Source organism: Octodon degus, unplaced genomic scaffold (genome assembly GCF_000260255.1).
Source record: "Octodon degus isolate 3935 unplaced genomic scaffold, OctDeg1.0 scaffold00052, whole genome shotgun sequence".
NCBI classification, from domain to species: Eukaryota; Metazoa; Chordata; class Mammalia; order Rodentia; family Octodontidae; genus Octodon; species Octodon degus.
In genome coordinates, this window is record NW_004524628.1 from 7317010 (window position 1) to 7338667 (window position 21658).

A 21658-nucleotide genomic window follows, 5' to 3' on the forward strand; every position below is an offset into this window, starting at 1 on the left:
GGGGAGGAGTGGGGCCGAGTGTGCATACCCACGTGCATCTAGCCGGAAAGCGGAGTGGCCCAAGCATGTCCACACGCGCGAGCAGAGAAAGTGCACACGTGCACCACGGAATGCTCTCCTAGGAAGAAGAGCCTGCACGTCCGGCTACACCAGGGGTGAGCCTTGAGCTCACGCTCTGTGAAATCGCCCAACACAAGACAGCGAGCACTGTGGGGACTCCTGCTGGGAGGGGCCTCGCTGGTGCAGGGTGGTGGCGGCCAGACGGGGAAGTGTGCAGAGGGAGGTAGAAGGACAGAAGGAGGGGCAACGGCAGTCACGCAAGGGACGAAGAGCTCAGGGTGGGCAGGCAGCAGGGCCGCGCAACAGTGCGAGGTACTGCACGGCTCCGCGGCTGTGTACTTAGCAAGAGCCACCACGGCAAAAGCTACGTTACCTGTACTTTACAATAAAAAATACTTTTGTATCATGACTAGATTCGTGGAGCAGCGACTGAGTCCAGTTAGATCAACACCAAACCAGGACAGCGCCAGCTGCTAACTTGGGGAAGCGGTCTTTGGAGCAGCGCTGCAGCTACCTAGCCGTGAGCCACAAGTCCCAGGGTCACGTGGAGCTCAGGCACCACGTCCAGAACTTCAGAGACAGGAGAACTCTAAGTCTTCATAGGATGAGGATTCACACAACTATCTCACAAATCTGCATGACCAGCACCACTTTGGGTCAAACAAATAATAAAGACTATTGACTTACACTGTTCATTAGCGAAACGCAGTACCTCATAGATTTCTATCATGAGGACACCTGCATGACATGCTCTAGAAGTACTACGTATGAATATCTATTCTGAAATAGTATCAGGGGAACTGGATCTAAAAACCAGAGTCTTTTACCTACAAGAAATGAGTGGTGATAAACTTTAACTATTGTCTCTGTTGAGATTAACAATACAGGAAGAATTGGGCTATACCATGAAAGAAATTAAACCTAGTATATCTGGCCTCCTGTATGCACATGTTCTGTGTCCTTAAATTTAAATGCTAAATATTTATTTTTAAAAATACATGTGCGCTAAACATGTAGCCGTTCTCATGTCATTATTCCCCGAGCAGTGCAGTGTAACCACACGATGTCCATGGCATTTACACTGTGGGGAGCTTCTGACAGCTAGAGATGAATTTTTTTAATGTATTTAGGGCAGGGTCTTCAGGTGTCACAACGTAGATCAGACTCGTAGTGATCCTCCTGTTTTCAGCCTCCCAAGCACTGGGATTACAGGCGCACGCCACCACGCCCAGTCTGAATCGCCATCTCAGCCCGCCCCGGGGGCGGGGCCAGCACGGCATGCCAGGGATCAAATTCTTGCCCCTGCATCTGCCCAAGCAGATGCTTTAATCCACTGAGCTGGCTGGCCGACCCTTACAGATAATTCTTTAAAGCACAGGGAGGACATACACAGATTCTGTGTAAACACTACACCATTTTCTATCAGACTTGCGCACCCCCATTCTCAACCCCACAGAGCCCTGGCCCATCCCTAGCAGTGAGGAGAGCTGCCCGCGCGGGTGAAGCCACCAGAAACGAAGGCTGAGCCCCAGTGTGGGCCCCACCAGTGAAGGGCACCACCGAACTCCAGCTCTACCGTTTGCTGATCTGGCTCGGCTCCTGTAGGTCTGGGTCCAGCTCGAAGACCTCGTTGTCCAGCAGCCTCCGGAGCGTGACGTCCGCCAGCTGCTCCATGATCCTGAAGGCCTCGTCCAGGTCCAAAAACATGGAGAAGTCACGCTCCTTGTTCTGCGTGGTGATCCGGATGGTGTCCGTGAGGAAGACGTTGGACGTCCTTTCCAGCTTCTGTATATCCACCCATGGGATGACAAGTTTAACTGCAGGAGGAAAAGGGAAGTGTGCTTGGCAAGGTTTGAGCCACCTTGCGTGCACCAGCAAGCACAGTCCAGAACTTTCCTTAAACTCAGGCCTAAGGTCCTCTAAGCCGGAGCAGGGAGAAAAGCACAGACCTGTCTGCCAGCCGCCGGTGAACCCCAACTCAGGTTCTAGTGGGCCCCTCAATGACTTAAGTGGCACACTCCCAAGGAGTGTCGTCGGGAATAACAAGCAGCCATCCACAAACCCCCCCACAGATGTTTAAATATCCATAGTTTCTTAAACCGTACAAATTCTGGTTTTGGAAACAGCACTCATGACAAAAGCCAGAGGAAAAAGGAGATGAAAGACTATTATTCAAGATCTCATTTTCAGAAATTCACTAAATAAGCCAGGCATGGTGGTACACACCTGTAATCCCAGCACTTGGGAAGCTGAGACTGGAGGACTAACAAAAGTTTGAGGCCAGCCTGTGCTACGTAGTGAGTTTAGGAACAGCCTGAACTACATAGTGAGACCCTGTCACAGAGAGAGAGAGAGAGAGAGAGAGAGAGAGAGAGAGAGAGAGAGAGAGAGATACAGACAGACAGACAGACAGACAGACAGGGGCCTGGGGGTGGGGGAGGGGTATCCCCTTTCTACAAGCAGCAGGGCACCCAGCACTTGTGATACCAGCAGGGACATTTTTTAGATGCCCCTTGCCCCCTATGAGAAGTCATTCTCCCTCAGAGATACTCAGCTACCAGTTACGACACTGTGTTTCCAAGGCAACCAATAGTATTAAGAACCTCTGCATCGCCATTTGGTTTTTTGTTGGTACCAGGAATAAAGCTGAGGACCTTGCGTTTGTTGGTGTGGTATGGTGTGCTGTGCTGTGGTGTGCTGTGTTGTGCTGTGCTGTGCTGTGGTGTGAGGTGGGATGGGGTGTGGGGTGGGATAGGGAGTGGAGTGGAGGGGAGAGGAGCAATGTGGTGGGGTGTGCTGTGGGTGGGGTGAGGAGGGGTGAGGAGGGGTGTCGTGATCTTGTGATGGGTTCTCACTATGTAATTCAGTCTGGCCTTGAACTCACTATGGAGCCCAGGCTAGCATCAAATGCATGTCAATCCTCCTGCCTCAGCCTCCTGAGGGCTGAGCTCATAGGCCGAGCCACCATACCTGGCTCTCCATAGCTCTTTGAAGTGAGCAACAGAAAAATCTTAAGGCAATGGAGGAAAAGGCATTCTCCCCAGATGAAACCCTCTGAGAGCAGGAGGTAAGTATCTGCTTGAGGCATTTAGAAATTAAGCACGTATCACCTGTCACCCCACCACCTTTTAACCTTATGCTGGGAGGTGCCTGATGCAAACGGCCTCTGGCAGGAGCAGCCCTGGGCCTCCAGTGTCTGTGAGCATCCTGGGGTGGTGGGCCTCACTTACGCTCCTTGCCCAGGAAGAAGGAGTAGAAGCAGAGGTGGTTGATGCTGAGGTACAGCCACCCCTGGCGAGGCACCCGGCCCTTCCAGCAGCAGCAGGAGTAGTAGGTGACCAGCTTCTCTGCCTCAGGGAAGTTGAACCTGGATGCAAACTTCACCAGGGCCTCGCGGAACTTCTCGGGCTCCTCCTCCTGCTCCGCCAGCCGGCTGCTGGTCTCCTCAGCGATCAGGGCCTATGGGAGAGACAAAGACCTTATCCAGGGCAGGGACAGGCACCTGAGGAATCTGCGCTGTTCCACGGCACGCTCACCTGCCGTCACACACGAGAGAAGCGAGCGGGGCCATGCATGCTCCAGGCAGCCTCCTCCCAGCCCTGCTTCTTCAGGTACTTCACCTTTGCAGCATCAAGGACCAGAATTTGTCACCACAAAATATGCCACTCTGGCATAAGGATTTTGAGCTGAACACAACTGAGAAACAGAAGACACCAAAAAGATTCCGTCTTCCCCGTCTGCCTCCGTCTCCAGGGAGTGTCCTCACAGCACTAGTACAGTGAGCTGGTTATGCGGTGCGCAGAGGTGCAGTCAGCGTAGCCCTGGCTGCTCGGCTGGGCACAGGCACACAGCACGTGCGCCGAGCTAACCCAGGGAAGGTAAGGGTCTCTTCTGCAGCGCCTGCCGTGTCACCAGACCTGCTGATGCACACCTGCAATCCCAGCCTGTGGGGGGCTGAGGCAGGAGGATCACCCCAAGAACGGCAGAGTTCAAGGCCACCGTGAGCTACACAGCAAGATCCTGTCTCATAAAAAAAAGAACCTAAGTCAGTGGGCAGGCCTCCCTACCTCAGAGTAGACTTCCCAGGGACACCAGAAACACAAAATAACTGGCTCCTTCAACTTCTTTGCAATGAACTTCTCCTGCATTCTGCCTCTTCACGCACGAGTGGGGCAGACACGACAATTTGGATCTCCACTTGGAATTCCCTTCTCGAAAGAGGAGCTACTTCTCTCTTTGCTTCCAATAAGTGCTCTAACTTCCCTCTTTTGCCCACGACTTCACTCTCTGGCTTTGTGCAGCTAAGAGCTTGGTTTGTACAGAAGTAACTATGTCACTTGGAAGAGGACATTTGTAGGGACCTGCTGGTCTCAGTCGGATCGGTTCTACCCAAGGAGAAATGGCAGAGGAATGAGAAGATAGACAAGAAGACAAAAGCTGGGCTAGGTGGTCGCTGGTCTGCCTAGTAGGCGAGATGCATGCAACTCCACAAGACCAATTTTTATTTATACCTTTGCAAAGTTAGTAACATGTGACACAATGTTGCCTAGCAACTAACAGCTGACCTTAACCAGATAGGATGTCTATCTCAGGACTGAGGGAGGTAGCTTGTTTGCTTTAGGCACTGAGGCCTAGTCTTGCCTACACACATTTGATCAATTTTCTAGCTTCTGAGGCTCCCAACAGACATTCAATTTCCTTTTTTAAATGGTGGTGGTAAGACCTGAACTCAGAGCCTTACACACATGAGGCAAGTGCTCCACCACTGGGCCACATCCCCAGCCCAGGACTGGACTCCTTCCTCATCACAGGAACGACACAACAAGGAATTCATTTAATAAGCCTTATGAAAGCAGCCCTAAGCTCTTAGTACTTTCCCCGAGCCCCTACTCTTCCCTCCGCCTGTGATCCCAAAAGCCTGCACCCCTTTTCCTCCGGTACATCCCCCCTCTGCAAACTTGCTGTTCTTTCAAAAACCCTAAGAAAGGCCACACTGTAGCGACCCTTTAAGCGCATTCCTGCGGCATCTCTGTGCATGCATCCTGCACGCGTCCGTCTTTTTCTTGCTAATCTCCCTTCCGGCAGGCTGACTTCCAGGGTTGCAGCCCCAGAACCCAGAAGGATAGCAGAAAAGCTTGCTTCTCCTCTAGAGGCATTTCTGTAGCCTTTGCTGACAAAATAAATCTCTTCCCCCAGTTAAGAGAAGCACCTAGATCAAAAAGCCACAGTGATCTACACATGACAGGGAAGATGTGCCGAGTGTGATGGGGAGGGCCAGTGCTGTGGCCAACCCCTGATGCCACAAGCTGAGCGTACTCGGTGGGACCCAGATGCAGGGTGGCGCAAGAGCTGGACACACTGCCCATCTGGCCAGGTCCACCTTGACCCTGCAGGCCCAGAGGACGCAGCCACATTGCCGGGCCAGCTGGACAGAGATGGCCTGTGTGTCCCCCAATCCCGTAAGTGTCCCCAATCCCCAGAAAACAGCACTTCCCCTGCATTCCTCTGAACTCCAAGGTTTGCTCTCAAACCCCTCACCAAAACCCTAACATATGAGGTGTCAGAAGGCCAAGCTTAGGTAGAACAGCAAGATCCCAAGGTCTGAGGTGTTCTACCCAAGGCAGGAAAAACACCTCTAGGCTAAGGAGATCAAGTGTCTACGAAGAGCTACATTCAAGTGAGAGGCTGCCTCTCTGTTTTAAAGCAGAGTACCCCACCCATTATGTAAGACAAGACCTCACAGGCGGTACCAACAGACACTTTTCCAAATCATCCTCTCTGCCTTCTCAAAACTTCACTGGCTTTAATTTCATTTAATGAACATATTTTAAGAGTAAACATTCATGGGACTGGGGAGATAGCTCAGTGGCCTAAGTGCCTGCGTGGCAAACGCAAGCACCAGCATTCAATCCCTGCCACCACGTACGGTGCCAGCCCTGGAACGCCAGGCACACTGTGCAGGCCACCGAAACCAGGCATAGTGGTACACTATAATCCCAGGCTGAGACAGGAGGATCACTACCAGTCTCAATTGTATAGTGAGACCCCATCTCTCTCTCTCTCTCTCTCTCTCTCTCTCTCTCTCTCTCTCTCTCTCTCTTACACACACACACACACACACACACACACACACACACACACACGTAAACAACTAGCAGGAGGAAAGTGCTAGGCCAATAAAATGAGGACAGTATGTCACAGCTGCAAAAAAAAAAGAAAAAAAAATGGGAATAACTAACTTAAGGAGTCAAATAACATGCTGTTCTGCACAAACAGAAATCCCAACCTCCCCCCCCACCCCACATACACACCAAGGCAAACAAAGGGTCTGCAGGTCTCTAAAAGATTACAGAAACTGGAACTAAGAACAAAGGCTTTTTGGTCATACTTTCCGGCATGTTTTCTGCACTGGACTCCGAAGCCTGACAGGTGACAAGGTGAACTCATCTGCCTTCATGCAGTCAGCTAAAACGTGGAGTCCGAGGGGAGAAAGCTCGTGACACTGCACTGCTCGAGGTGTCCTAAGGAGGTCACCAGGAAAAGAAATGTGGAAATGTTGCTTGCAATTAAGAGACCCACCTTGACTTTTCCTTTGACAAAGCTGGCAATGTCATCTTTATTGTCAAAGACGGACAGAGTATGGAGGAGGTTCTGCTCCAACCAGTCCCAGTGCTGGTTTATTTCCTCTAATGTCGCACCTGAATTAGGACAGAAAGATGCTGAGATTAAAAACTAAACGTGACCAGGTACCAAAAGTAATTCCTACCCTCTGTTTATGCTACTCAGCCACCGGGCTGGATGCTGCAACTATTCCTGTCAGTTCATCATGATCCGGTTCAGTCATTTCACAAGCGAGGCTGCAAGAGGCACACTGCCCACCACGACAGTTTTCACCATATACTGAAAGAGAACTGCATTACAAATTTTAAAACAAGGGGCCGGGGAGATGGCTCAGTCGAATAAGTGTTTCCCTGGCAAGCGCAAGGGCCTGAGTTCAATCCCTGGTTCCACCACCCCCACCCCCGCCAAAAAAATCTTAAAACAGTAAATCAAGAAGGAGTAGAAAAAAATATTACAAAAGGCATACATACAAAGGGATCAAGGGAAAGAACAGTAAACTTTCTCAGTTAGCTAAATGTATCTTGAAGTTTATTACACAAGGCTTAACTTGTTAGCTAAGAAACCTCCATAGAGGTTCACACCCAGACAATTACTTGGCCCCAAAAAGCAGGTCTGGCACACAGTAGCCATTCTGCAGAGCCACTAGGCCATCAAGGAAAGGCAGGTATGCACTGAGCAGATCCCAGCCAGCATTCCAAATTCCTGGGGCAGAGGGAATTATTTTTTCTAGGTGGTGGGGGGTGCGCCGGGGTCCACGTTCCCTCAAACGATTTTCCCTTCTCTCTATTCCTGCATCCCTCCTTGCCCCACAGGGTAGATTTATTCACCTGACAATCCTGTCACTACAGCGCTAGCATCCCTACTCCAAAATCCAAAATGTTCTAAACTCTGAACTGGAAAACACTTGTATAGAATCAGGTTCAGGCTGTACGGACAAGGTGCATATGAAACACACCCATGAATGAATTTAGTATTTTAGAAGTGGGTGCCGTCCCCAAAATAGTACATATATATGCAAAGATCCCATAACATAGGAAAATTCAAAACACTTCCCATGTAGATAAGGGATATGCAGGAGTCATGGGGACAGGATACTCAACCTGTACTCTATGAAGAAAGTGCCTGATGCCCCACTCTGGTGGGGATATCCACGCAGGTGGAGTCTGAAAGGATAAAGGACACCTGTATCAGGACAGCTGTTCTGAGTGGACAGTTTGGGAAAGCAAAAAAGTGAAAAAAATATTTGGGGAGAAAAATGAGAATGAAAACGACAGTACTTAAATTCCCATATCTTCCAATTTGTAGTCACAGCTGTGTTCACAGCAATGTCCTCAGTCACCACTATCATATCTTCTGGCCAGGGTGGGAAGGCAGCCCCATGGTGCTCTCTGGCCAGTGCCTCTATCCACAGGTCTGGAACCCCCCCACTCCCCACATCTCCCTTCCCCTGCCTTGCTCCCTAAGGGTTCAGAAGCCCAATAAACAGGCACCTGGGTTCACAAGGGGCAAACTCAGGGTGAGTGGCCTTGAGCCTCTTGCTTTCTACTTCCTTCTCCTCTCAGAGGCTCCTGTGGTGTCCAGAATCCCCTGGCCCTTTAGGCTCCCCACATCTCTGAGGACAAGGAAAGCTTCCGGTAGGAGGAAGGGACAGTACTAAGAATCGAGCCTGGGGCCATACTGAGCTGCAGCTCCAGCCCTCCTTTATTTTGAGATGGAATCTTGCTAAGTTGCTCAGGCTGGGCTTAAACTTGCCATCCTCCTGCCTCTGTCTCCTTGAGTGCTAGGACTGCATCTGCGGATCACCATGCCCAGCCAAAGGAAGCCTTTTTAGAACAAAATGAAGCCAGGCATAGTGACACATGCCTGTATAAGCAGCACAGAGAAAGCTGAGGCAGGAGGAGTACAAGTTTGAGTCCCACTTGGGAGACTTAACTAGATCCCGTCTCAAAATGAAAACTACAAAGGTCTAGGGGTGCAGCCCTGTGGTAGATTGGGGTTGGGTCCCCAGTACCAACCAACAAAGCCAAGCAATTCCGGTTTCCACCCACAACTCTCTTCAGGCTTCTAAGCCTTGCTTGGCCTGAGCCTACCTCCTAAAGTACCGTGACAGCTGGCCAGCTGACGCGGCTTAGTTGACATCTGGTCACCTGCCTTTGCTCAGGTAGTGCTGCCCCCCTGGGGGCCATGGATGGCAGCTTGTGTCAGTCACAAAAATACCCCTAAACCATGAAGGGGTGGGTACCAAGAAGGTCATGCATCATATCAGAGCCCACACCTGGCTCCACAGAAGTGGAGGACCACGTGCAGGCCTGGGTGGAAGGCTTGCTCCCTGAGGCCTCCGTGGCCTTCTCTCTGTAGGTCTTTCTGTCTTTCCTCAGCACCACAATAAAACCACTGCGTTGGGGCACGGAACACACAAGGGACACCGCACAGGGGCCTCTTTGTGGACCTCCCGTCACCTGTGCTGCGCTCTTACAATCCCCGCTTATCAAAAACAAAGTCAGAAGAGTGGGAAGAGAACAAGAGGGCAGAGGCCTCACCTCTGTGGCTCATGCCTGCTCCCAGCACTGTCGCACTGCTCTGTCACCAAGACTGAGGGAGGCTCAGATAGCTGCCCAAGGTCATATCCAAGAAGGGCAAACCTTTTAGTAAAGCCCCCAAGACTGTGCAGTGCCCCCAGGGCCCCTGCCATTTTAATATTGATGAACCGTTTGCATAACCCTTGGGCCCAGGATCTTAGGGACACTAAATTTCTCTGCGCTTGCATTCAGAGGGTGCCCAGTCCGCCCCTGCAACCCTAAATGATGACACAGGTCGTCACTGTCCTTCCAGGGAGGCGCACGGCCATGAACACAGCTACTTCCTGAAGCAGGGAGGCTTCAGCTGACAGCTGTGGACAACAGCATAAAATCACATCCCGATGGCAGGGCACGAGGAGGACTGGAACCAGACACCAGAGACCCAGACTTCTACCCTGAAGAGCAGTTCTGTCCACTGGGAAGGATCTTATGATAAGGAGAGAGAATTTGATAGCAAACCAAGCCCACACCTCCGGAGAGAAAAATAAACACACTAAATCTGCTGCTGCGCCAGGAGCGATCTTATTACACCCCCACACACCCCCTGATGTCAGACAAGCTGCGGCCTCTCCCAGCAGACAATCGATGTGATGAAACTTTTCCACCCTCCTGTCCACTTCCTACCAAAGCTGCCAAATGGCAGGGAAACTTTCCAAGCCATAATTTCCTCTGCAGGGAAATCTCATGATGGGCTTCCCAAATACCATAAATCAATGCAAGCAATGACACACGCGCGACCTCACAGGACTAAAAAGGAAAGTCATTCAATGTATGTCACACACTACAGTTCGGAGCCTACACTACAGCAGTTCTTCAAACTGCGTGAAGTCATGCGTCTGAAAATAGCTCTAAGGAAAGATAAAATCGAGTCAAAAGTAGAGCCCACGCCTGCTGGGAAGCGACTGGACTGTGAATCCTCTTTTCATTATGCACGTTCTCGAAAGCATGTTGTTTGTCTGGCACTGCAGACAGAGACGTGCTAAGAGAGCGAGACGCTGCCATCTACGGCAGAGACAGGATGATGAAGGGGGTACAAATTTATTCAGCGCTGCAGCAGGATTTCTCGCCCTGCTGCAGCCCTGCCAAACCCAGACAGCAGGCAGGGAACCGTGTTAGGGTCCGAAGCTAGTGTCCAGAATTCCCATGTGGAAGCCCTGGCCCTCAAGGGGACCGTGGAGAAGAAGGGACTCCAAGTTCCCTCCCTGGAGGAGACCAGAGATGGGCACACCCGAGGAAAAGCCAGGTGAGCACACTAGACGGGGACCTTGGACTTGCAGTCTCCAGAGCCCTTGGAAGACGAATTTCTCTCACTGAAGGCCCGCAGCCACGCGGCACCTGAGGGTGTCTCCAGCCAGAAGTGACAGCAGCACTGCGGGTGATCACAGAAGTGCACGTAGCAAAACGACGGTGTTTTATGAAGGCCTCTAGTTCTGCAGGAACACTTTTCCACTTTCTAAGAAAATGAAAGCTTGGGTGAAAAAATCAGATTTATAGACAGAAACCACAAAGTAAACACCACTGATGATTTATGAGTAACCAGTTCTAACATGGAACAGCCAGAAGTGGCCAACTGAGGACATTTTCTGAATGTCTGGCATGTCCCAGGCAAGCCATACTCTTAACAGGGAGCCAAGCGTTGAGGCACACGCCTATCATGCCAGCACTTGGGAGGCTGAAGCAGGAGGACTGCTAGGTTCTCAAGAAGCCAGCCTGGGTGACGTAGTAAATTCAAGGAACACAGCAAGTTCAAGGAACTACACAAAGCAGACATTAATATTACCATTTTCTGGGCAAGAAGTAAAAATATTATGCAAAGAAAGAGCCAACCCCTGCCCCCAAAAAAGAAAGAGCCAACCCAGAGCGCGGCACAGGACTGGGACTGGCTGGACCGTGACGTCAGCAGGGCCAGGAGGGCCCAGCAGCTGAGTCACAGCAGAACACGGCACCGCACTCATCCCCAGAGATTTTTCCCCGGGGTGTTTCCAGGAAGTGAAACAATCACCTCAGTGTCTGCGCCGGCAGCTTCTGCACGGATCAGCCATGAGAACCGCATCCAAACACAGCCGAGCGCTCCACCAGTCCCTCTGCCTAATCAGCACCGCCCCAGACTGGGTGCCTCTCCCAGCCAGCCAGCCAGGTTTAGCATGAGGGGGGCCTGCAGGTGCGTGGCGCGGGGCAGACCTTGGCGACGGCAGCGCACTGCCTACTGGCCCAGCACTGGCGTCCACCATCCGAAAGCCCTGCAGACAAAGGGGCAGGCTGGACCCGGCCACTGGCACAGCAGCACTGCTCCCGTCATTCGCCACTGTGCAGAGAACCTCAGGAACAGGCGTCCACAGGACCCCGGCAAGAGAGGCAGGGAAAGAAGGGTTTGTTTTCAGAAATCTTATAGGCCGCTTAGAACATCTCTTTTTACACCACTGTCTTTGCCTTTTTTGTCTTCAAAGAAAATCAGTCTCCACATATTTACAATACATGAAATCAGACAAACTCGACCTCTGACCCTGAAAGTAAAAATGGAATTTATAATTGGAGCCATTAAACCATCTTTGTATTAGAACCATCAAATATACTTCCCAGAAACAGACACAGGAAGAGACAGAAAAAAATTGACCGACAACCAAAAAAAGAAAAATCAATTAGTTGAAAGAAAACCAGAAACAGCAGAGGCAGCAGCATCAGTAGCCAAGGACATAAAGCAGCTGCGGTTAGCAGCCTCCAGACATCCAGAAGGCCTGGACCTCATGAGACGCTAAGAAGGAGACAGAGAAAGAGCCAGGTCAGGCCCTTGTGGATGCAGGGCACCGTGACTGATGCGAGAAAGCCCAGATGGGATGAGCAGCAGCGCAGAAACCACAAGAGAACCTTGAGACATGGTGACAACACAGATGACAACAGAAGAAAAGAATTAGCAGTCACAGAAAGAAGAGCGTATGAGCAAGCTATGGAAAAACAAACAGCTTACGACCCCGAAATGCAGTAGGTGTAGCCGTGTGCCCGCTATCCCCACACTCGGAGGCTGAGACGAGACGATCACAGTACGTTTAAGGCCAGCTTGGGCTACACAGCTATGCTAGGGCCAGCCTGAAGTGCACAGTGAGACCTTGGCTCAGAAAAAGCAATACAATACTAAAATATGAGTAGCCAAAGCCCTAGGGAAGGAGGGGGCAGAGAACAAAAGCATGTGTGGAGAAATAAGGGCCACGATTTTTGAAGCACAGTGAATAAATATATGATTCCAGGGGCAGGGGAGAGAGCTTAGTAGAGTTAAGTGCTTGCCTGGCAAGCACAAGGTCCTGAGTTCAATCCCCAATACCGCAAAAAAAAAAAAAAAAAAAAATATATATATATATATATATATATATATATATATGAATGATTCCATAACCTCAATAAGCCCAAAGCAGCAAAAGGATGGGGGGGGGGCGGTCACAGTGGTCATAATGAACATGAACTTCATCACCACATTGGTATAAATCAGTTACAAACAAAAACCAATACAATTCCATAAGAACAAAGAAAAGAACGACAGCAGACTTGTCATCAGAAACAATGCAGGCCCCTTGGGCTGGGGAGATAGCTCAGGGGCATAAGCATCTGCCTCGCAAGTGCAAAGTCATGAGTTCGTGCCCCTCACCACCACTGCAAAAGAAAAAAACAATGCAAGCCCCAACAAATGGGCAACCGCTTTATAACACAGTCCTGCGGGGGAAACAGTCAAGTTCAAACAACTTCCAGAAAACTGAAGTGAATTCCTTTATAACTTGCCAATGGGAAACCTGGCTAGCAATGACTCAAAGTCAGAAACTAAAAAAAAGTCACAAATCCCACTGCATTAAAAAGGGGGGATATTCAGTAAAACATGCCAGCCAAAGTCACCAAAAGAGAAATGACAAGCAGGAAAAAATATTTTTAATTTTTTAGATAAATGAGTACTACTCCTGATATTAAGGAAGCATCTAAAATTTTAGGGGCAAAAAAAGGGCTACTAATTGGAACTAGGAGTTTCTGAAAACAGCTCTTAAACCTGAGAGATGATCTCCTGGGCGTGGTGACACACGCCTGTGACCCCAGCGCTGGACAGGCTGAGACAAGAGGATCACTACGAGTCTGAGCTGTGTAGCGAGACTCTATGCCAAATAGATAAAGGAATAAATGATTAGAAAATAAATAAATAAATAACACAGACCAGCTCTCCTTCCGATATGCACTTCCCAGGACATGCTAAATGAAAAAAAGCAAGGCAAGAAATAATATTTAGGAAATTTATGAAAGGCAGGGCAATAGAGATACCTATTATATATTTAACATTTATAAAGCAAGACAGTAGACTGCTAAATCAGAAAAAGGGTTCTAAGGGTACAGGCAAGGGGCCAAGACGAGGTAGTGAAGGTCTTACAGATTTGATTTAGGAAGCATGGCAGTGTTTTACATTTCTTAAAAATTAGGTTATATCTCTGGGTATGATGGAGTACATCTGAATCCCAGCACTGGAGAGGCTGAGGCAAGAGTATCTCCAGGAGTTCAAGGCCTGCCTGGGCTACATAAGCGAGTTCAAGGCCAGCCTACACTACATATTGAGACCCTATCTCAACCACCCCCACCCCAAAATTAGGTTACATTAATAAGGGGGGGAAAGCCAACCTTAAAAAAAGCAGCACAGTTTATCAGATTATGGAATTATACAGAGAAAATAACTATTTTAAGCAGTATTTTGACTAAATATGTTCAATAGCCAAATGCAGCCACATAAACATGAACTGCATTTAAATACTCTTGTTAACAGTAACACTGGTATCTAGAAATGATATGTACATTATTAGCTATTTGGGCATCTAGGTAATCATGTGGACACTGTGAGAAACCAAAATTTTCAGTGTATAAAACAAAAACCTAGAATCAATGCCTGTGTGTTCTACAGTTGAACTGGAAATGCGAGCGTGAATTCAGCTGTCGTCGCACACACGCTGGGGCACACTCAAAGGCCTGAGAAGCAGCAACGTCAGGCACTCAGTACCTCGAGCAGCCCTGCACCCAGACGGGCCCAACTCCCACCCCAGGAGGAAGGCTGGGCGGGCCGGAGGCCTGCGGGGCGGGGCGGCAGCAGCCAGAGCCCTCACCCCAAAGCAGGAAAGCTCGGTCCCACCCACCCCAGCTGCTCTAACTCGCGGCTGAGGGCCGGTGGCTGACGACAGAAGGAGGGTCTCAGCTCGCAGGGTGGAGGCTGAAAGACCACGACCAAGCAAGCTGCTGTCACAGCAGAAGGGACCACAGCAGACTGCGCAAGGGACACAGCAAACGGAGGGAAACACATCGTTTTGTAGCAACCACTCTCCTGGGAACCAACCGGGCCCAAGAGACCTGCTGCACTCTCCAGAGAATAATCGGTCTCTCGAAAGGCACAAGGCCCCTGTGGGCATGTGGACGCTGTGAGCCCCAACACCCCACTACAATACCCTGGGGAACTGCGGCTTGGGGAGAGGCGGGGTAGGGACAAACCGCATTCAAATCCCAGCACAGGGAAGAGACCAAGAGCCTTACAGTCCCGGAGGGGGCGCCTACAGGCTCAGGACGGCTCAGTTTGTACAGCAAATGACAGCAATTACTGATACACCCAGTATGTTTTTTGAACTCCTGGCTTACAGAATTTATAATACATTCCTTCAACTTCCCCATATATTTCAAAATTCTTTTTTTTTTTTTTTAATTTTATTTATTTATTTGTGTGTGTGTGTGTGTGTGTATGTGGCCAGCTCAGCCCACCAGGGGGCGGGGCTGGCTGGCATGTGGTGCTGGGGGATTGAACCGTGGTCCCTGTGCTTTGCTAAGCTTGTTCTAAGCAGGTGCTTTAGACCACTGAGCATCTCACCAGCCCAATTTTTTTTTTTTTTTTTTTTTTTTGTGGAACCGGGGATTGAACTCAGGTCCTTGCGCTTGCCAGGGAAGTGCTTACTCCACTGAGCCATCTCCCTGGCCTCAAAATTCTTAAGAAATTTGTAATAAAACATTCCCTTTAGCGCTACCCAACCTTGGCATCACCAAGAATGAGACAATCAGACCTATGTTCTGAGAAGATGAAAAAATCACACAGGAACCACACAGGAATTCTTCCTCCTGAAGTGGGACCTACGTTTAAAAACCTTTGCAAGGATCTCCTGGCTTTCAGAAAGGCTGGAGCACTCGAGTCAATGACACCTGGAAAGTCAGGCATTGCGAGTGTGACACTCTTCACAAAAACCAGCCAGAGTCCACAAGCAACACAGGGAGGTGAGGAGGGTGTGTACGCCTTAAATAAAAGGGACATAAGAAACACAGCAGCCCAGCATCAAATGTGGATCTTAAAAATGAACTGGCGGCCAAGGCACTCAGGACCCTCTTGTCTCAGGAGCTATTTCTACCTCCATTCCTGTTCCCAGCAAATTTCCTACCAAAAAAAAAAAAATGACTAGAACAGCGAGGTGTGATGCTGCACACCCAGAACTCCCACGCTCAGTTCCACCGCAAGTTCAAGACCAGCCCGGGGTACAATATCAAGGCCAGGCCAGCCAGAACTACACAGCAAGTCTCTGCCTCAGAAAGAAGAAAACAAAGACAGGAAAAAGCACGGGAGCACATGTGATCTACAACCACCCGGACCCAAGAGGAGCGTACAGCCAGCAGAAGCTCAAGAATGGACTGAACAGAGCGACTCCAGTGACCACCGCTACCTTTTAGTTCAGTGATGACACCATAGTGACGTCGGAGGGGCCGGACACCTCAGAACTATCCACTCAAGCTTGTAGGTGGAGACAGCAGCTGCTGGGGTTTGCTTCAGATGTTCCAGGGAGGGAAGGAAAGGCTAAGCGAGGAGCGAACGCAGGCAGCAGAGCCTCCGCCCGGGCACGCCTGCACAGAGGTCAGGGAGCTCGTCCGCCTGCTTCACAACTTTAGGCTACATTTGCAAACCTTTAAAACTCAACAACTGCAAACCCCTTAGCAAAGGCAGCATGAATCTGGATAAGCAACCCCAAGATGGAGGGCAAGGAAGTAAGACAGAGACTGCACTCTCTGGGTTTCCATATTATTACAAACTGAATGTCCCTAGTCCCCAACCTCAAATCCTCCAAAATCTGAAACTTTTTGAGCTCCAACACAATGCCCCCAAGTAGAAAAGTCCACACACAGAACTCCACTTCAGACATATTCTGTATATAAATTCTTGTATGAAATAGGCCAAGTGTAAGTTAATCTTGAGATCAAACTTGGGTCCCAACCTCCTAAACATCTATCATGTATGTATGTATGTATGTATGTCTCTGTCTATCTATCTATGCAAATATTTCAATTTTTTAAAATAAAAACTCTGGAACTTGGGCTGAGGAGATAGCTCAGTGGTACAAGCACCTGCCTGGTAAGTGCAAGGACCAGAGTTCAAGCCCTGGTACCACATGTTGGGCAGGGACATAGCTCAGCAGCACAGTGCTTGCTTAGCAAGCGCAAGGTCCTGAGTTCAATTCCCACACCAAAAAACAAAACAAAACAAAATAATAAAAATGAAAAGGATCAGGTTAGGTGTTTGCTAAAAGTTAGGCGACTTATAAAATACTAGAAGAAAGTTTGGTCCACAGTTTAAGGGGTTTGTTTGTTTAAACAGGGTCTCACTATGTTGCCCAGGCTGGTTCCAATCTCCTAGGCCCAAGTGATCCTCCTGCCTCAGCCTCTGTGTGTACTATCATATCTGGGTCGAAAGATAGTTGAAACATTGCTTTGATCTCAAAACAGGCTCAACCTAAAACCTAGACTCAGTATTCACCAGCTTTTTGAATAACTGTCACCATCTCTGGGAAGAAAAAATCCCTCCAGTAAATACCATCATGTGTGAAAAGAGAAATTATGTAAAAACTTGAAGAGCCTGGTGAGAGGAGCTCTGTAACAGGAAGTGCAGCCTGCACCTCTCAGCCGCATCTGGGGTTCAAGCCCACACGGAAAATTCCAGCGAGTGTTGTCCTAAAGAAAAACAGAGAGGCTAAAAACAAGCGTGCCAGTGGGCTGCCTGGCCCTGGGACTCGGCCCAGGGAGTGGCCATCCCTCCTGCCGGGTCCCCACCCGGATGCTCCTTGAAGCACCCAGTGAGGGCTCTGCTTGGAAAATAATCTGGCTGGCATGTCCTGTACCACCCTGGCACGAGATTCAGGAAGATACTAATCTGATCCATCCTGGAACATTTCCTCCCCTAATAAAATTCTCTGTCCAAAGACAAAGTCAACAGTGATGCCAAATACAAGCAGCCAGAACACCAGGCAGGGTCAAGGGCATGGATAAGTGCGTGTGCGTCAGAAAGAGTGCTGTGACAGGACACTCCGTCCAGCACGGGCAGCCTGGCTCCAAGCTACAGGGCCAGCGTGAGCTCCCGCACCTCCCTGCTCCTCCTCAGAGGCAGATAATGATGCCGCCTCCCAGCCAGGAGGAGCCAGGGGAAAGGGCTTCATGGGAAGGAGCTACGCACACAGAGCACAATGAAGGACTGGGGGAAGGGTACAGGGCAGGCCTGCAGCCAATGGGAGGGTGCTCACAAGACCGAGGGCAAGTGGCAGGGGAGATAAGAGAAGATCTCAGGCGGGCCTTGCACATGCACCAACCCCCAGGAATGGATGCACAGTATGTTCTCATGCAATGCTGAGAACCATCTCAGTGAAAATAGAAAAGGGGTTCTAGAGGCGAAGGGAAGGGGTTGGTAAAAGGAATCAGCCGCATTATGGACCCGCACCTACTCCCTACAATGAATGTAAACTTGTACTGCAAATATGTACTGATAAAATAAAATTTAAAAACACACACACCTTTGCCCTCTCCCGATGTCTGACCTAACCACCCATAGGGTGAGGGCTGAGGGGGACCTCCTCCACTCAAACACAGGCTCGGCCCCCCAGGGAGGTCTCCAACTCCCTGCAGCGGCAACACCCTTTTTCCTCCTTCTCACCTTCCTTTCACTTAAGCCCTTGGGTCAGAAGCTGCTAGGATGGAAAGCCCCAGGCTCACACTACTGTAAACAGAACCACACCACGCCTGTGCTCAGAGGCCACACTCGGTCCCTGAGGTCGCAGGGCTGAGCCCATCAGTGGGAAGGTCCTGAGGAGTTTCTCACTGCAGTACTGCCCAGCAGCCCTGGCCTGGGCAGACACCCACTCTAGCTGTCCTCAGAAGCCCTCTTCCCGGGATGGAAACAACAGACCCACCCTGGCCTCAAAATACAACAATGGGACTCATATGACCCGTGGGACAAACCCACGCCTGGAATGACCTGAAAAACTCCCGCCCTGGCCTCTGATCTCTCCTGTTCCGCCCACCCCCTCCCTGTCCCACCCAGGCAGCTGAAGGCTACCTAGGCTCCACTTTCACTCCTCAGCCTTCTCTCCATCATGTTCCCATCATCAGACATCTGATTCCAAAATGAAGCAAAATACAGTGTGTAGACAATTAAATTCTTTAAAATTTATTACAGTAGAAGACACACTGCCATCAATCTCCTTCAAAATACTGCCCTCGCTTTGCGCATGCGTATCCCATCATCCTTGGCTCTTTCTGCTGCAGTTCTGGAAGTCCTCTTTGTTGTCTTGCAGATAGCTGTCATCAAAAACACGAGGAATGGACAGGCAGGCTTGTAAAACACAACAGTGTGTCTTTCTTCACCTTATTCACCCAATCTGGTACACGTGCCGACTTCTGACTCTTCCCCAAGGTCATAAGGACCCACAAAAAGGAAGTGTTTTAGATCAGTTCTGGACACGGAGGCAGCCAAGGCAGTACAGCGACAGACACTCACGAAGGAGGGCTCCGGAGCGGCCTCAGAGCAGCAGGCGCGACGGGCTCAGTGTGCACAGGCAGGCGGAAGACTTAAAGAGGATTCACGGCCAAGTGTCCTTTACGTAATGGGACCCTTTTGACTTAAATAAGCATCACCCTTTTCAGTGCTACCTCACATATCAGAATGCCACTTAGCCTTAGAGAGGACACGGCCCACATGTAGCGTAGGCGAGCCTCCACGACACGAGTGCGGCAGGACGAGGAGGCCCATGTCTGATGCACTGACACAGAAAGGAGACAGTGGGGACAGGCAACGAGGAGGGCTCCTTTGTTTTCATTTTTAGCAGTCCAGGCTGTGGTACTGGATGATCACACTCATCGCGGGGACCGCGAACGCGGCGCGCCCCCGCTCCCTTCCCCCGCTCCCCTCCCCCGCTCCCCTCCCCCGCTCCCCTCCCCCGCTGCCGTCTCTGGCCCCGCCCACTTGCCTACTGTCTGTCTTGTGCTTTGCACTTCTCGTTTATCCATACCGGGGTCTCTCACCTAAGAGAAACCATGTGAGAGGCGATGCTTGACCTGTGTGTCCTGGGGAGACAGCTCAGCGGGCTAGGCGCCCACCTGGCAAGCCTGTGCATGCACAGGCCACCAAAACTGGTGTGGTGACACACACCTGTAATCCCAGCGCTAGGGAGGCGGGGACAGGAGGATCACTGCACCAGCCAGATCGCACCCGATTTACTTCACTGACCACTATGGGCTTCAGGCAAAGGCATCCGTTTTGTTCTGATTTTTGGTGTGCTTGTTTTTGACACTGGGTCTCCCTATGCAGTGCAGACTGGCCTTGAACTCACTATGATGCCCAGGCTGGCCTTAAACTCACAATGTCCTCCTGCCTCAGCCTCTCAAGTGCTGGGATTCCAGGTGTACGCCACCACAGCAGGGCACAATGCATCCAGTCTCCTACAAAAGGCTCAAGATCATCCTTCTTTATGGTACAGTAGTCCTCCACCAAGTATTAATACCACATATAGCAATCTAACATAAAATGTCTTTAAAGTAGAGAACCCAATAAACAGAATATAAATTAGTTTTTAAAAATAATACACACGCAGCCAGGTATGATAGTACACACTCGTAATCCCAGACCTTGGGAGGCTGAGGCAGTAAGACTGTCATGAGTTTGAGGCCAGCCTGGGCTGCACTGTGAGTTCAAAGCCAGCCTGAACTACATAGCAAGACGCTGGTTCAAAAATAAATAAGTAAATAAATAAATCTAGTCAGTCAGGAAATCCCTGACTGAGCATAAATCAAGATAAATAAAGAACTGCTCCAAATGATAACAGAAAATACAGATACAAGACAGAACGGGGGGAGAAGAGGGCACAGCAGCGCTGCTGCCCTGTCCCCGGGGGCAGGACACACATGAGCGCTGTCAGTAATGAACCCCTGCTCTCCAAAACCCACCACTCCAGTCTGGAAGTGCTTGCCGACTGCTCCTCCCTCCACCTTACACGAATCTTTTAGAAAAATAATTCCTCTGTGCTAAAGAAACATTTGTTTCAAGTTTAGCACATTTTTGATTCACTTTAGCTTCCTTTTTTTGAAATCAATTCACTGCTTTCATTAAAATGGACAAGTTACAGTAGAACAGAGGTTATTGAAGGTGACTAGGATTTAGCTCCCAAGGTGTCTTCTGTTTTGTATTCCTTACCACTGACTTCTTTATATTGACTACCTTTTTTTTCTATCATTTTACACAAATACAGAATGACTAGTCTTAAATAAAAATAAAAGCAGACAGGAAAAAAGCAGCTGAGATCTCCACCGCAGTGAGGGCTGGGTGGTGGATATCAATGAGAATTTTCTTGGTACTTTGCATTTTCCAGAAGGCCTGATGTTTCCAGTACACAAGAAGTAATACTGAATATTTACAGGGAGAGAAGCCCAGCACGGAGGTTCCTCAGAAGCCAAGGGCCAGGTGCTATCTGATCCAGCCACAGTGACACATACATGCCCATGCATACAGTGGCAGGGTGTGACAGCTAAGCCTTGAAAACAGCCCAAATGCCCATCAACTGACGGATGGACAAGAAAATGTGGTCTGTCCACACAGTGGAGCACCACGCAGCCACAGGCAGACAACCTCGGGCACGGCCAGGTCAGTGATGCGGCTTGGGAACACACTCGTAAGTGACGGATGGACAAGAAGATGTGGTTTGTCCACAGTGGAGCACACGCAGCCACAGGCGGACAACCTCGGGCACAGCCAGGTCAATGATGTGGCTTGGGAACGTACTCGTAAGTGACGGATGGATAAGAAGATGTGGTCTGTCCACACAGTGGAGCACCACGCAGCCACAGGCAGACAACCTCAGGCACGGCCAGGTCAACGATGTGGCTTGGGAACACACTCGTAAGTGACGGATGGACAAGAAGATGTGGCTTGTCCACAGTGGAGCACCACGCAGCCACAGGCGGACAACCTCGGGTACGGCCAGGTCAATGATGTGGCTTGGGAACACACTCGTAAGCGACGGATGGACAAGAAGATGTGGTCTGTCCACACAGTGGAACACCACACAGCCACAGGCGGACAACCTCGGGCACGGCCAGGT

At 50.0% G+C, this 21658-nt stretch overlaps 1 protein-coding gene across 5 annotated transcripts in view; it reads right to left on the reverse strand.

Annotated features, from left to right (window-relative positions):
- The window catches only part of Tbc1d8 (TBC1 domain family member 8), an 85145-nt gene that overhangs the window by 24486 nt on the left and 39001 nt on the right, over positions 1-21658 (reverse strand). For 4 of the 5 annotated variants that reach the window (XM_023717323.1, XM_023717322.1, XM_023717321.1 and 1 more), the window contains exons 3-5: positions 6625-6758; positions 3291-3519; positions 1637-1877 (exon numbers count right to left, since the gene is read on the reverse strand). In XM_023717323.1, coding sequence (XP_023573091.1) covers positions 1637-1877; positions 3291-3519; positions 6625-6758 — 604 coding nt within the window. The remainder of the gene's footprint in view (positions 1-1636; positions 1878-3290; positions 3520-6624; positions 6759-21658) is intronic. The other variant, XM_004633253.2, reaches the window with a different exon arrangement.